The following is a 16,349-nucleotide window of genomic DNA, read 5'->3' as shown; positions in this document are numbered from 1 at the left end:
TTTCCCTGAAAACTGGAAGTTTGCTCTGGTTCGCCCTCTAAATAAAGTTCCATCACCCAATAAAGTTGAGGATTTTAGACCAATCAGTATTTTACCTGCATTGTCCAAAGTGCTAGAAAGACTCATTCATGCTCAAGTTGTAAAATTTCTGGACAACAATAGTAAGCTTCATAACTTTCAATCAGGCTTTAGAAAATTCCATTCAACTGAGACAGCTCTGCTTCGTGTCACTGATGATATAAGGTTAGCTATGGACCAAAGAAAATGCACCATCCTCACCCTATTTGATTTTTCTAAAGCATTCGATACTGTTGATCATACAGTCCTTCTGAATAAGTTGGCTATTCTTGGTTTCAGTCGCAACTCGTTAGTTTGGTTTAAATCCTATCTATTAGGTAGGAAACAATGTGTATCTGTCGGTGACAAAAAGTCAACTTGGAAAAACGTTATGCATGGAGTACCACAAGGTTCAATTTTAGGCCCTCTCCTCTTCACTTTGTATGCTAATGACCTTTCTTCCATTATCAAATTCTCCAATTTCCATACTTATGCAGACGACCTTCAAATCTATTTAAGCTGTCCCATAACAAAAATTAATGAAACAGTTAGAATAATGAATCAGGATATCAATTCGATAGTGGAATGGACAAAGAAAAATGGCCTTAAGCTTAATCCCATCAAAACACAACCCATTATAATTGGATATTCTCGTCTTATAAACAATATTGACCTTGAATCGATTCACAAAATTAGTGTAGACGGTAATGACATTCCTTACTGTAGCTCAGTTAAAAATTTAGGCATTATTATGAATAATACTCTTGACTGGTCAGAACAAGTGAACAAAACTTGTAAAAAGGTATTCTCAGCCATGCATGCATTGAAGAAAATGCACGATATCCTCCCTAGAAACATTAAATTATTATTGGTTCAATCTCTCATCTTCCCACATCTAATGTATTGTAATTCTGTTCTTAACGATATGCAAGTCATTCTGAATGATAAACTACAGCGTTGCCAAAATTATTGTCTACGTTTCGTCTACTCTCTCCAACGCCATGATCATATCACCCCAGCCCACATTGCTAGTTCAACATTGAAGCTTCCCGATCAGAGGCTTTTTCGAATAGTCAAGCTTGTTAGAGATATCTTGAAATACGGTAATCCGAACTATTTTAAAGATGATTTCAAATTTGTCTCTGAAGGTAGGAGGATAGATGCTTCACATACTAGAACCGGAGAAAGTACTTTAAGGATACCCAATCATCGAACTACTATTTTCACAAAATCCTTCTTAGTCAGTGCCTGTCGTGCATGGAATGCTCTTCCTGTTTCTATCAGGTCCATCGAGAGCCGAGCGAGCTTCATCCTGACTTTAAAAAAACATCTTTTGGAAGGAATGACTGAAACTGTCCGGCCCTAGAACGATCACATGACAACCATCCCCCACCCATCCCACAAATACAAACCTTTAAACCTGTTATAGAACGAATTGTATATATATATATTATATAAGCTCATGTTATTTCACTTATCCACTGCATGCTGCTGTATATTACTGAAAGTTGATTACCCTGATCTACTTTCAGCCTACTTCATTTTATTAATCAATTATTTGATCTTATCTACCTATATAATTATTTTACTTTATAAATTTTCTGTTTTTTTTTCTCTTAAATATTCATATTGATTAAAACTTTTACAATATTTCCATTAATAAATAAATCCTTAGTTTAAATAATGAAATTAACGTTCTGGTAGAGAGTTAGTGGGGAGGATATTTTTAATATTCTTTCCGAAGAATGGACATTGATATGTCCAAAGCTCCGCCAATTTATGTAGATGCATAACAATATAATTATTATCTATAGTTATTATATTACAAATTGCGTTTTCATATCATATACAGTTCAATAATTATTTTCTTAGTCTATATCATGTAAATTCATCTATAATTTTGCTGTATTGTAAGCTATTGTATATAAGTGTATAAGACAGTATATTTATATTGTAATCTACATAAATAAAGTACTCAATCAATCAATCAATCAATCAATCTCTTTGGGTTACAGCCGTAGGGCTGGTTGGCAGCAGCTCTCCATGCTTTTCTGTCGTCCGCTTTCCGCTTCAGCTCGTAGTATGATCCACATCTCATATCCCGTAGCAATTGTTTCATATACTCCAGCCTAGGTCTTCCTCTCATATTCCTTCCCTCAACCATTCCCTCCATTATCCTTGTCAGTAGAGTGTCATGTCTGATGATGTGGCCAATCAGCTGTGCTCTTCTTTGCTTGATCCACTTCAAGAAGTTCCGGTTCTCTCCCACTCTTTCAAAGACTTGCTCATTTGTAATCATATCTCTCCAACTGATCTTCATCATTCTTCTGTAGCACCATGCCTCGAATGCAGCCAATCTTCTTTCCTCTCTCACCCCCATTGTCCACGCCTCACTTCCATATGTTGCAGTACTCCATACATACGTTTTCAACATGTTTTTTCTTACGTCGAGACTTATGTTTTTTGAGGTGAATAGATTTTTCTTCTTATTGAAGGCAATCTTAGCCTGGGCAATTCTGCTGGCAATGTCCTTGCAGCTTCTTCCATCACTTGTGATTTTGCTACCCAGGTAATTGAACTCCTTCACTTCATTTACTACCTCATTTCTTAGCTTTACTGCTGAGCTGTTCTCCCCTGTCCTGCAACATATTAGCACTTTGGTCTTTCGGATGTTTATTTTCAATCTAAACTCTTCCTCCATTATTCTGTCCATTTCATTCAGTGTTTTCTGTAGTTCCTCTTCACTTTCTGCCATTACTGCTATATCATCCGCAAAACGAAGCATATCTACCGTTTCCCCATGAATTTCACTCCTGTACAAACTTTTTCTCTCACTCTGTCGATTGCCTTTTGAATATACACATTGAACAAGTATGGGGATAGCGCGCATCCTTGTCGTACCCCTTTTTGAATGTGTGCAGATTCCTCTTCATTTCCACTCCTAATAACTCCAATTTCTTGTTTATAGATGTTGTAGATCAGTCTTCGGTCTCTGTAGTCTATCCCAATTTGGCGAAGAATGTTGAATAGGATGTTCCAACTTACATTGTCAAATGCTTTTTCAATGTCAATAAAGGCTATGCATGTGCGTTTCCCTATCTTCATCTGCTTCTCTATCACCTGTCTCAGCGCCAGAATTGCTTCTCTTGTCCCTACACCCTTTCTAAAGCCAAACTGATCTTCAGACAATTGTTCATCAATTCGTTTTTCTATTCTCCTGAGGATAATTCTGGTAACTATTTTCGATGCATGACTCACTAGGCTCAGCGTACGGTACTCTTCACATGATCTTGCATTTGATTTCTTTGGTATAGGTACTATAATACACTTTATACTATAATACTTTCCTTCTCCTCAGTTTTAAATTGATGATGCTGTATAAACTGAATATATTATCCACTGTACTCTGTATCCTTTTCTAAATCCCGCCTGTTCCTCATTTATTACTTCATTTTTCTCTACCCATTCATTTAATCTATTTCGAAAAATTCCTGACAAAATCTTTGCAAATGCATTGATGAATTGTATGCCTCTGTAATTAGCAACTTCATTCAAATCACCTCTTTTATGAATTGGGAAGATAACCGCTTCTAAAAAATTGTCAGACACCAATCCTGTATCATAAATATAATTATGAATATTGAGCAGCAAATTTAAGAATTGATCTGGAGCTAATTTGAAAAATTCTGCCGGTATGCCGTCAGTGCCCGGAGCTTTATTACATTTTGCCTTTTTCAATACCAAATTCAGTTCTTCTTTCGTTATTTTTGCATCTAGTTTTTCGTCCTCTATGAACGGTATGGCCTTTCATCTGCCTCAACTTCAAGGGAAAGTAAGTTCTTAGAGTGTTTGACCCAGCTTCCAATATCTATCTGGACTGTACACTTGAAGGATGTTCTTTTAAACTTTTCACCGAGTCCCAAAACTGTTTCGAGTCGCGCACATTTCCTGAGCATTTTCTAATATTATCATAATACTCGCCTTTTTTACTTTCACACAAGTGAATGTACTTTTTGTTTTCCTCTACATAGATTTGTCTAGCTTATTGACTATTCACCCTCCTAAAAAGTCTAGGACAGGCAAAACTTCTTTTTCTCACTTTATCACATTCCCAATCAAACCATATCTGTTCCGCATGTTTATTTTCTCTCTTAGAAATTCTTGCATTGTTACCCGCTGCTTCATAAACAATATTGATAATCTTTTCTGCGGCTTGACTACTATCGGGTGAAAAGATAACATCACAGCTGCTCTGCGATAACTTATTACGGTACTCTGTTGCATCAACTTTTGACCAAATCAGCATTGGGCAATTGCGTTAAATTACGGTATCACATGTTGAATTCGAAATGTCTCTCTCCAATTGAACTACTATTGGCATATGGTCAGAAAAACTTTCAGTCAGGACTTCAAAACTATTTACAGCTGCTCATCTACTTTACTCATCGTCACACAACATGAATCGATAACTGAGCATCCAACACTTGTAACATAGGTGAATTCTCCCTTATCATCTGTTGCTATCCTCCCGTTTAACACACACACATTAAATTCCTCACACACATTGAGTATTCTACGCTTATTCCTATTCAAAATTTCATCTTTAGAATCTCGTTCAACATTTATCACCCAATCACTCTGAATAATTTCATCCGGTATTATTTGACATTTCCCTATGCGTCCATTAAAATCTCCTAACAATATAAATTCTCACCCATCTCTCTTCCTTCTAAGAATCCATTCAGTTTGTTGAAGTCAGCACTCCAACTTTCTCCAGGTGTTAGATGAACTGACATAATATGAATTTCTCCATATCTATCACATTTAAGAGTTATTACTGGCCACTCTTCTAAATAAGTGAATTCACAAGCTCCCCTCCCATTATAGACAGACCTAAAAGCCATCATTATGCCTCCCTTTGCCCTACCAAATCCTGTCGTTCTAGTTGCTGGCACCCAAAATATATTATATCCTGGAAAATAGCCCTCTAAACGATTAAATTCTTTCTCCTCGACAAACGTTTCGCATAGAATAAAAAAATCATAATTCTTTAAGAAATCAATAAAATGATTTGAACTCACCTTCCCACTAAGACCCGCTACATTACAAGCCAACACACTCAATTCATTTATTTTTTTTACCTGGCAGATGACCTTATCCTATTCATTAGACTGTTTATTTGAGCGTTCATCAGATTGTTCATCCATCTTCGAAACATTATTAATTATTCCAGCCCATCCTCGTTTCCACACCGTAGACCATCCTCCGCCTCCCACGTGAAGATATGTCCCTCAACAATCAGCTGTTCCCCCTTCACAACAGAACTCCACACGCCACTCATCTTCAATATTTCTTTTTTGAGTAGAAATAGTCTATTAAGCCGTATTCTTGTCCCAAGCGAATAGTCTTTATGCACTACATCCAGTTCCTTTCAGTTTCCCTGTATTCCCCAGAACTACATCAATGTCGCGATCCACCGGGATATGAGCAATTATCGGGGCATTGTCTATTTTTTTGCCCAAAATGTGACCACGATTGACACCCACTTGTATATTACACTTCAGTACATTTGTAAAAAATTCCTCCACTATCTCACAACAGTCCTCTGAAGATTAAATTATTACGTCGTGATCGATCGTATCTATCTAATTCGTATCTGTCTAATCGATGCATAATTTTGATATTTCCCATTTCAGACGTTGTACTTCCTCCTTCAGCAATTTGTTTTCTTCGGTGATGTTAGATAGTAAGTTTGTTATTCCCAACACATCGTTCTTTGTAGCCAATTCACTGAATTTTTCATCAAATAACGTTTTAATTGTTGATTCTATATTTTGTATTGAATCGTCATTTTTTGAATCACACCCTTTCTTCGCGGCACGCGAGCTCTCAGGCGAGGAACTCATAGTACGATCCCATTTCTCACCTCGCTGTTGCGTTGTAATGAATTTATCCATACGAGCAGTGGTATCTGGACACTTCTTATAAGTTCACGAAATACACAAAAACTCAAAATCCACGAATTATGAATAAGTAATAAGTCTTATTAAAGAATAATAAACATAGTATAGGCTACAATGCTTAGTAACGGTACTAGCAAGGTTAGGTTCAAAACGATAAAAATGGGATGCACAATAAAGTCACTAATTGAGCAAAGAATATATAAAATGAGATGTACAATAATGTATGCTAATTGAGCAAAAAAATATAGAATGAGATATATAATAATATGGGTAGTTGATATTATTGAGGAAAGTATATAAAAATTGAGATGCACAAGCTAGCACTAGTTGAAAGAATTAATGAACATCTATAGGCCTAGACTGAAATTTGGTCATCAGTCAGAGAATACAATTCATATAAATGAATGAATTTTATTAAATGTGCTCACAGGAGTAATCCTAGGTCGGATTTAGAAGATCATAAATAGATAAGAAAATTGAAGTGAGTATATACTACACAGAAAGAAAATGACTTGAAATAAGTAGATTATGCTAACTGAAATAAAATCTTCAGTCAGTTAATGTAGGTCACAATAGCATAAATTTGCTAATTAAAAAATATACTTCAGACAAACTGAAAGTAATAATTACTAGAAAGCCGAGTCAGTTGTAATGTATTTGAGTGAACTAGAATATGAAAAATGTAATTTAAGCCTGTGCGTATATCAATATGTGATCCACGAACTCAAAATGGTAGGTATTACTGAGCCAGTAATAAGATAGTATGACTCCAGAGTAATGACAGCAACTAGTGGTAAGGTCAGGTGCTTGATGGGAGATCAATTCAGATATAGTGAGGTCCACGTTATAATGACAGTGAATAAAGATAGAAGAATGGCGATGCCGATTCTCTGCATTAATTAATCATATTTCTACACTGACAAAAACATAATTGGCACCGGTGTGGACCTAGAAAAGGATAGTACCACCGGCTTTGTCGGAAGATAGACAAGGATAGCAGAACCAAAGTTGATCAAATACTGTCATTATAACGTGGACCTCACTATAGGCAATGAGAGGTCACATCCGGTGGGCAATTGGTTGTCATCATGGGAACCAGACGGTTGGTCTTCAAGGTAGGTTAGATACAGCAGAGTAGCAGTGCGAAGCACAACGTGATAGGACACAGTTTCAACTTCAATTTGAATAAAGTTGAATAGTAGTGAGTTCAATGATTGATTGTTGATGAATAAGTTCAATGTAACAAAAGTCAAAGTCAGGACTTCAAAGTCAAATATCTTCAAAATAATTGAGACATGAATGAAATAAGTGGTGTCTCAGATTGAAACAAGTTGAAAAATGAACTATGTAAACATTCACGGGAGAGTCCAAAATGAAGGCAGATATAATTGAAATATCACACTCGAAAATGTCCACAACAGGTACAATAAGAATAGATAATCTCAAATAGTTGGTTGGTTATTGTAATACAAAAGTTCAAGTAGCCTTGAAAGTTCAAAGATATTGATAATGATGAAAAGCTAATAAATAGTGTAGCTATGAATGTTATCATAGAGAAATGATTGTAGCAAGTTCACACTGGTAGATATTCAAATATGAAACACTGGGTAGGCCAAGTTTTGGCTATTGAATTTGAGATTTGAAAAGTAGGTGGTTGAAAATTTAGAAAAGGAATGTGTTCTCACAATAAGCATTGGATATCGAAACACAAAATACTTGCCATAACACAATACATAAATTGTTGAAGTTGCAATTGGTATAATGCACTGGGCATGAATTTATCATTGAAAATGATACGGTATGTCTTTGCACTGGGCAAATGGAATGTAAATGCACTGGGTGGAGAAAAACGAAGTAAAAAATAGTGATCACTTTGAAAAAGATGGAATTGTCAAGGTGACAAAGTAGAAAACAAAATTGTTGTTAAAAAAGTACATGGTACATTGAAAACGATCTGTAGGCTACTGAATATATTCAGAGAATGCAATGGACGCCAAGCCAAGCCAAGCCAAGACCAGCGTCATCCAGCTTGTGTGGTTCTGGGATACAGACCAATCACAGGGCTGGAAAGCAAAGAAGGGGACCTCAAGAACGCATTAAACAAATGGGTGGAAAGTTAGCCACCAAAACCCAATGTAAGGCATAGAATAATAATTGATGATTAGTGCTGGAACAGATGATTTTGATTAACTCCAATCTCAGTAATTACAGATTAAGACTTGAAAATGTGGTATGACGATGAGTGTTGCCAAAGGTGCCCAAGGAAAGCCGTGTGGCTGAGGGAAAAAGGGAGAGAATAGGGCATTTGGTAGACCTGCAGAAGGCAGACTATTTGAATGCAGTTCAAAACGCAACAAATGTAAAGCCTAGGTTTCTCTGAACCACGCAGCGTTATTGCGTGATGCGTCATCAGTGATACGCGGAAATCACGCATGCGTGATAAAGAAAGCTGGTGTTTTCTCTAGCACCAACCTCGCAGCGCGCGATCATATTTTCAGTCATAGAAAACATAGATGTATGACACGTTGCTGTAGTTTTGATGCTGGATGAAGAGGATAATGAAGAAAAACCACTGATAAATTTTGTAAATGAAAACTAATACTGTCCATCAGAGTAAATTCTGTCCTGTATTGTTGTGTCGGCGAGATATCGGTGTGAAAACGGCTAATGGCTGATTTGGCTGTTTGGTTTGGTGTATTGACAATGCTATTGGATTCATTTGGATTCAATGCAACATTGGATTCCATAGTTACAGTTGTATTATATAATAACCAGTGTCGTATCCAGGGGGGATATGGGGATGTATTGTGAAATTTGACAAAATTATGAAAAATTGAAAAAATAGTGAATGAATGGAGTTGAAACTAAGCCTATATTATGGTGTTGAAGTATGTATAAAAATTTGAGCTGAAATTATAGTTTGCTATCTATTAATCAGTTGGCCTATTCGGGTTACTAAAACATTATTATTTTTGAAACAATTGGATTACTAGTGAAATTCCATTCCATTCTATTTGTTATTCAATAAAAGAATCATAGGCCTATGACATTTCCGAAGAGAAATCGAAATAATAATTTCAATTTCAATTTAATTTATTGCCAATTGGAATATTTCTAGAAATATTACAAACTTTTTATAATATTACATATTATCATTAAAAATATAATTAAATAAACATAATTATTCATACATATATTTAATTTTATTCAATTAAAATAAAATAATGTGAAGATATATCATCAACATTTTCCGGGGGGAGAGCCCACAGAATCACTTTTTGTGGAGGATATTCAATACCCCCACGCCTCCCGGTGACCCCCAAAAGTTTAGGTTCTTCCTACGCCACTGTTAACAACACGTCTTATCACTAGTAGATGGTGGAATGAAGGAGGTGGAATGGCGACTTCTGGCAAATAACTACTGGTGCCACGCAAAAGTCTGGGATCCCAGACTTGAGTGCGTCGCGCACAGGGATCACGCATTGCTGAATTGGCGGGAATCACAGAGAATTGCGCGCGAGAAGTCAGAGAAAACACTCCCTTAGCAATAGCTGCAGCAGACTTTAGCGTGATTACGTCACCGCGCATCCCGCATCACGCAATGACGCAATGACACTGCGTGGTTCAGAGAAACCTAGGCTTTACATTTGTTGCGTTTTGAACTGCATTCAAATAGTCTGCCTTCTGCAGGTCTACCAAATGCCCTATTCTCTCCCTTTTTCCCTCAGCCACACGGCTTTCCTTGGGCACCTTTGGCAACACTCATCGTCATACCACATTTTCAAGTCTTAATCTGTAATTACTGAGATTGACACTTTTTTGCCATATTCAATTTGAATAGTCACTATATATCAAATTAATATTTTTATACAAATTATTGTAATTGGTACTTAGTGAGTTATACAGAGTGGGTGAAAAGTCCGAGAACGGCTTAATATCTCATACACAAGGGTAATTTGATGGTGGGTGTGATTGGGAATCCTACTCAAACTGAAAATACTACTTTATTATGACTTCAAAAATCTGGTCCGCTATCTTGGATCCGCCATATTGAATGCAACTTGTTTTTCTTAAATAGGAAGGTGGTCATGCGATGCATGATTTCAGTACAACATTTCAAGAGAAAATGATTGGTGGAAGCCGCACATCAATATCTGAAACCGTTCAGAAGATATTCACATTATTAATCAATACTATCCAAAGCAGAAAGGAGAGAAAAAAGTATGAGAATGGCTTAGTATCTCATAAAAAATTATGATTCTCAGGTGGGTGTGATTGGAGATGTTATCGAATTGGAAAAAGTACTATACTATGACTTCAAAAATCTGGTCCAACATCTTGGATCCACCATATTGAATTAATATCATGGAAATTGGGAATGAAATACATAAGTGGTATTGATTAATAATGTGAATATCTTCTTATCGGTTTAAGATATCGATATGCAATTTTCGCCATCCATTTTTCTTGAAATTTTGTATCAAAATCATGTATTGCATGACCACCTTCCTATTTAAAAATATAAAGTTGCATTCAATATGGTTGATCCAAGATGGTGGACCATATTCTTGGAGTAATAGTAAATTATTAGTATTTTCAATTTGAGTAGGATCCTTGATCACATCCATCATCAAATCACCTTTTTGTATGAGATATAAAGCCGTTCTCAGACTTTTTTCTCTCCTTTCTGCTTTGAATAGTATTGATTAATAATGTGAATATCTTCAATCGGTTTGAGATATCGATATGCGGTTCTCACCATTCCTTTTCTCGTGAAATTTGGTATCAAAATCATGTATCACATGACCACCTTCCTATTTGAAAAAATAAAGTTGCATTCAATATGGCGGATCCAAGATTTCGAACCAGATTTATGAAGTCATAGTGAAGTAGTATTTTGAATTTGAGTTGGATCCCCAATTACACCTTATATCAAATTACCTTTGTGTATGAGATATTGAGCTGTTCTCGGACTTTTCACCGAACCTGTATAGAAGGAAATTCTGGAACACGAATTTCAAACTTCAGTTCCATTGAACTGTAGTAGTATGTGATTGTGGATGCAAGCCATCAATCACAGAACAGTATTCAAATTAGGGGGCGGAGGTCAAGTCCCCAGAAGGACTCTAACCAGTAACTGTAATCATATGATAGCTGGTAAATGTGGCGTCCACACTTCTCCAGTTCCAATTCATTACTGTTTCATACATTTGTGATGGTGATGATATCGGAATAAATTAATTAATTATGGGTTTGTGTTTTCATAGAGGTAAATTTAGTATGTGTTCATTGAAAAAGTGTAGAATTAGGACTTCAACAATGAGACTTTAGTGATCTTATAGCTGAATTTTTTGTGTAAATTTTTATTGTGAGAAATTCATTTTTCTGTTAAAAATTAATTTTCTCACATTAATATTTTGATAACTTGTGTCTGGGAAGATTCCAATTCCATGCAGGGTTGAGGTATTCTCACGGAACTGTATTTCAGTTAGCGATGGAAAATACACGAGTATTTGGGAATATTTCAAACTTGCATTATATTTTCCTTTCCCAATGAATTATGCTCGTCTCCACATGGAATGTTGTCTCGTTGGTGGAAGGGGAACATAATTTGCATGGAAAAAGAGCAGTTCTAATCAAGCTGGGGCCGGAATCAGATAAAAATCTAGAGGTAGCCTTGGGCCTCAAAGGCCCTATTTGAACATGTTACATGTGGTGAAATCCAAGTATTATATAAATTTTTAAAATGTTTGATTCGTCTAATTTTGTAAAGTTATTTAAACTTGTTCGAATTGTGTATGTATTTTATTTTTATTGTTCATAAACAACGTAGTGTAGTGAAAAGTTTCAGTCGTGATGAGATTAATGGTTCTAAAGATAGCAAGTGCCATTATAATGTCTTGCTTATGTTTTAGAAACCCAAATTGACTGAGTTCAGTGGCGGCTCGTACTATGTGTTCAATGGTTCATTGAACCCCTAGAATTGAATCAACTTCCTATACAATGATGAATTTTCAACTCAAATAATTATATTTTCATCTTATACTCATGAAATAACATCACAACATTTTTCATCTACGTAAACTTAACGTAGATGTTTTGCGGCCGGTGCCTGAGAGCCCGGAGTGACTTGCTTGAAACAGTGTTCATTCCCCAATGTGAACCCAAAAACAGGGCTGGGTAAGGTAGTAGAACGGAAGAGGGGAATCAGTTCGCTAGCACGAATCTGGTTCACAATCATGTCTGAACCAAGTTTGCACGAGTTCATCCGAGAGTAGCCGAACCTAGCCGAGGCAAGTGAAGCATTCGGTAAACCTCGGAATGAATCGTGAGAGTATTCGTGATACGGATACAGTGCCATCTTGAAGTTACTTATAACCAATAAATTTAAATTTGGTGGCAGTAAACAGTAAAAAAGCGGTAAACAAGGAGTAGCCTAAGCGTGACAGTTTTGAGGTTATACGATATGGTTTCGGGTATATATATATATATACTGTATATATATATATATACGGTATATATATACTGTATACAGTTGTGATAGATTTCACTGCATTTTTCGTTATATAAATAATTGTTTTTGCTTGTAGAAAAGTATTATTTTTCTAGTGTGTTTCGTGTATTCGTAAGTATTTCTAGTGTGTTCATTCTATTTTAGTGAGAGTGTGAATATAATTTATTATGTTACTGTAACAGCATTTTGATGAAGAAATATAATAAGGTTCAGTATTTGTTAAATACAAACATTATTAATATTGAGGATTGGTGTAAAATAAATCATAATGGTAGACCAACTCCCGAAGTGAAAATCAAACAAGAAAAATATGAACAGGACAAACAAAATCTATATTTGTAGAAAATATGCTTAATCTTTGAGGGGTAATTCCTTAAAATTATTATTGATTACCTTTACGCTTGATTATGCTCAACACTCTATATCCTCTTGACCTTTCTCCCCAATAGATCATGAGGTTGAACCCACAAGCTAAAAGATCACGAGCCGCTACTGACTGAGTTCCCAATTTTTTCATTTAGTAGAAAATTGAGTAAAGTTCATGCTACCTTCATAAACAAACTACCAAAGATAAGAGTTAGCAAAATCTTATGGGCGTTTTTTTTGACATAGAATGTGTAATAAATTGTTGCAGCTTTTTTTTTGTTGTCCAAATTCAAATTAGATTGACTCATTGAATAAAATTTAGAAATTGATTAGAATGCAAAAAGTTTGTTATTAATACAGTCCCATGACTCGCCCTTAAGAATTTAATTCTAACCCCCTTTGGAGGTCACATTAAAGGCAATGTAAATTGTTCTAGGATGAAGTCATAAAAGTGGAAACAGTTTTTGAGACCACTATGATTCCATTTGCTGTGAGATCTGCTAATGGTGTGAAAGTCGAGCTTGAGGGAGAGCAAAATAAGGAGCTCCTCAGAATAACAGAAACTGTCTACATCAACATAATGAATTCAAAAATTTACAAATTTCCACAGAATGATCCAAATGGTAAGTGGATTCTTGCTAAGCTTGAGCTCTGATACACACTCTGTTTGCGTTCTGCTCTTGCTTGACCTGTGATCATCTATTGATCTGCTCGAGTGACATTTCGATTGCAGAGCAGAGCATAAGTCTGTATGCACCTCCACATTTTGTTGAATCACTATTAAACCGTCATGGAGTTCATTCAATTGGGATGAAAGTTAATCATCTATGTGGTGGAAATCAACAACAAAATTTTTGTTTGAATTTTGATTCATCGAAACGTTCGGGATCATGATACATTGGTATTCATTTTGATAGAAATAAAGCATGCTTATGTGAAATGATAATATTTATTAAAAAAAGTTGATTCTTGACAAAATTTCAAGTCTCTTCAATTAGTATAGTTTATTATAGTTTAATACAGTCTAGTATAGTTTAGTATGGTTCAGAATAGTTAGAAGGTCATAGTTGAATCAGTTAATATGGTTACTTCTATGATAATGGGCCGTTTCTGAACCTTTTTCCTGTTCCAGGCAAAAATGATCAAAAGATCAAATCACCAAAAATAGAAAAAAGGTAAGACAGATATTATTACCTGAGAAAAACCTATTCTATCAATTGAGAACTTTGTGTATTTGTGTGGAAATTGATATATATATTATGTGAGTCAAGGGGATCTAGAGAATGACTTGTCTGATAAAATTTGGATGAAATTCTAATAATCAAATCTTAATCATTTTTGGATGGGTCACATCTCTTAGAAAACTCTTTGAGAGCCCGTAACAAGCATTTATTTGTCAGTTAGCAGCTAATGGCGGGAGAGTCTCCTACTATCTTTTGAAAGCAAGGCAGAGAGAGTGTGATTGAGTGGGGAAAAAGATTATAACAGTTGTCGAGTTACCAAATTTGATCACATTATTTTGAAACATTGCATTATTTGAGGAACATCTGAAAGTATAGGTTCAGAGAGTAACCAGGTGATAGCAGAGCAACAAATTTGGAATTGAACTTAAGAAACATAATATACAGGAGTTGAAAGTATTGTTCATAGTGAGGTGACAGTAATGTGCTTGATTTCAAAACCAGAGTTGCTCCAGTTTATGTTTTGCTGGTATCACCAGTTGCTCTTTATCAGTCAGTGAAGAGACTTTGATTAGACTCTGATATTTATGAAAACTTCAAATAGAAAGTTTAGTAATCTTTTCAAAATATTGAAATTGAATCAATCGATCAAGAATGATAAAAATAGGTCTATAACCATCCCATCCTTGGTAAATTTAGAATCTGCTTACATTTTATTTCATCTATTATTATTTTTTTCCACAAGAAAGCACTGAATGGGAGGGAAAAACTAAGGGTACTCCTTGTAAAAAAATCCAAGTTAATCAGTTCAGTGGTTCAGACGAGGTGATGATGCAAAAATTTAATGTATTTCCTACCTTGTACATGTTAATTTCAATTATTTTATGTTATTAATAATACATAAAAGATGAAAAGCATCCACTGATTGAATTTGCTTCTATTTGTGCATGATTCCAGCTTCAGAGCTTTTTTCAATCAAGTTGTATTAATTTCTAACATATATTCTTTTTTTCATATTCTTCTGGAAGCACTGGGAAGGGATGCCTAGGTTGTTAATGTGATAACTACATAAAAAACTGGAGAGCTCGAAAATAATAATGATTTAGTAATTAACTAAAAATTTCAAGATCTTCATCATTAATCCATTAATTTATGTAGTCTAAGTGAATATTTCTAATTTATTTCTGTTTCTAATCTGGATATCAATTTCCAGTTCATATCTTTATTATTATATATATCAATGAGTTGAAAAGTAACTTTGGTTTTATAACATCTTATTTATCAAAATGTTATTATAGTTTTAAGCTATACCTGTTTTTCAAATCTTCCTAATGTTATTGATATTCCACTTGATGGATGAATGAGTGTATAGAATGAATTAATCAACAGTATCTATCTTCTGTAACATTCATCCATTGATTAAATTACACAAAATAAATCAAAATGTATATCTATCTATAAAAAACGATCAGATGTAACCCATGCTTCATTGGGGTTTTGAAAAAACACAGATTTGTCATCAATATGTATTATTTGGTATATTGGAAGACCAATTTATCGATTTTTGGAAAATTCCTATCATCCCCAGGAAGGACAATCAATATGAGTAAGGGATGTAAATAACTGTGTTTGGGTTTTGAGTAACAATTATGAGTGAAAATATTTGAAATTTTGTTTTATTTATTAGTTCTTAATAGGAGTCATGAGCTGGAAGCTGAAAAAATAATTGCTGTGAAATATTTATAAGAGTGTTGTATACTTTTTTGGCTTATAAAATGTCAATAAAGATTTTCAAAACATAACATCTCTATCTTATTAGACTATATCAACCCCCACCCCTGTTGAGTATTTAAAACTTTTTCCACACCCTTTGTAATGAGGTTGAAGTTATAATGACATCATCTAATTAACATTGGTGTTGCTATCCTTGTCTATCATCAGACAAAGCAGATAGCGCTATCCTTACCCTGCTATAAAACGTTGCCAGATCGTTTTTCAAAAATGTGAAAAAGCAACTATATATTATTATTATTATAAGTGTAAGCGAATTGTGGGAAGAAAGAAAATGAATGGTCGTTCAGGTCTTTTAAATGAATAAGAACAAAATTATTATTTAGAATTATGAGTCTGAAAAGAAAATTACTTTTTGCCACACTTGGATGTAATGAGCTGGTTTACGTGCGTCATATGGAGGCCGAAAGTGATTGTTTTCCGACCAGGCCAGTAAATCTTTACGGCCCTAGGGCTGTAAAATGACCTTGAATAACA

General features: G+C 35.0%; 1 protein-coding gene across 1 annotated transcript in view; it reads left to right on the top strand.

The window, feature by feature from the left end:
- Positions 1-15,908, top strand: part of LOC111055472 — a 215,978-nt gene extending 200,070 nt beyond the window's left edge. Inside the window, exons 14-16 of the mRNA XM_039440765.1 lie at positions 13,337-13,523; positions 14,033-14,075; positions 15,110-15,908. Coding sequence (XP_039296699.1) covers positions 13,337-13,523; positions 14,033-14,075; positions 15,110-15,137 — 258 coding nt within the window. The 3' untranslated portion in view covers positions 15,138-15,908. The remainder of the gene's footprint in view (positions 1-13,336; positions 13,524-14,032; positions 14,076-15,109) is intronic.
- Positions 15,909-16,349: the final 441 nt, after the last annotated feature.

The sequence above is a fragment of the Nilaparvata lugens genome, chromosome 14, assembly GCF_014356525.2.
Source record: "Nilaparvata lugens isolate BPH chromosome 14, ASM1435652v1, whole genome shotgun sequence".
Lineage (NCBI taxonomy): Eukaryota > Metazoa > Arthropoda > Insecta > Hemiptera > Delphacidae > Nilaparvata > Nilaparvata lugens.
This window is presented reverse-complemented; position numbering and strand designations above follow the sequence as displayed.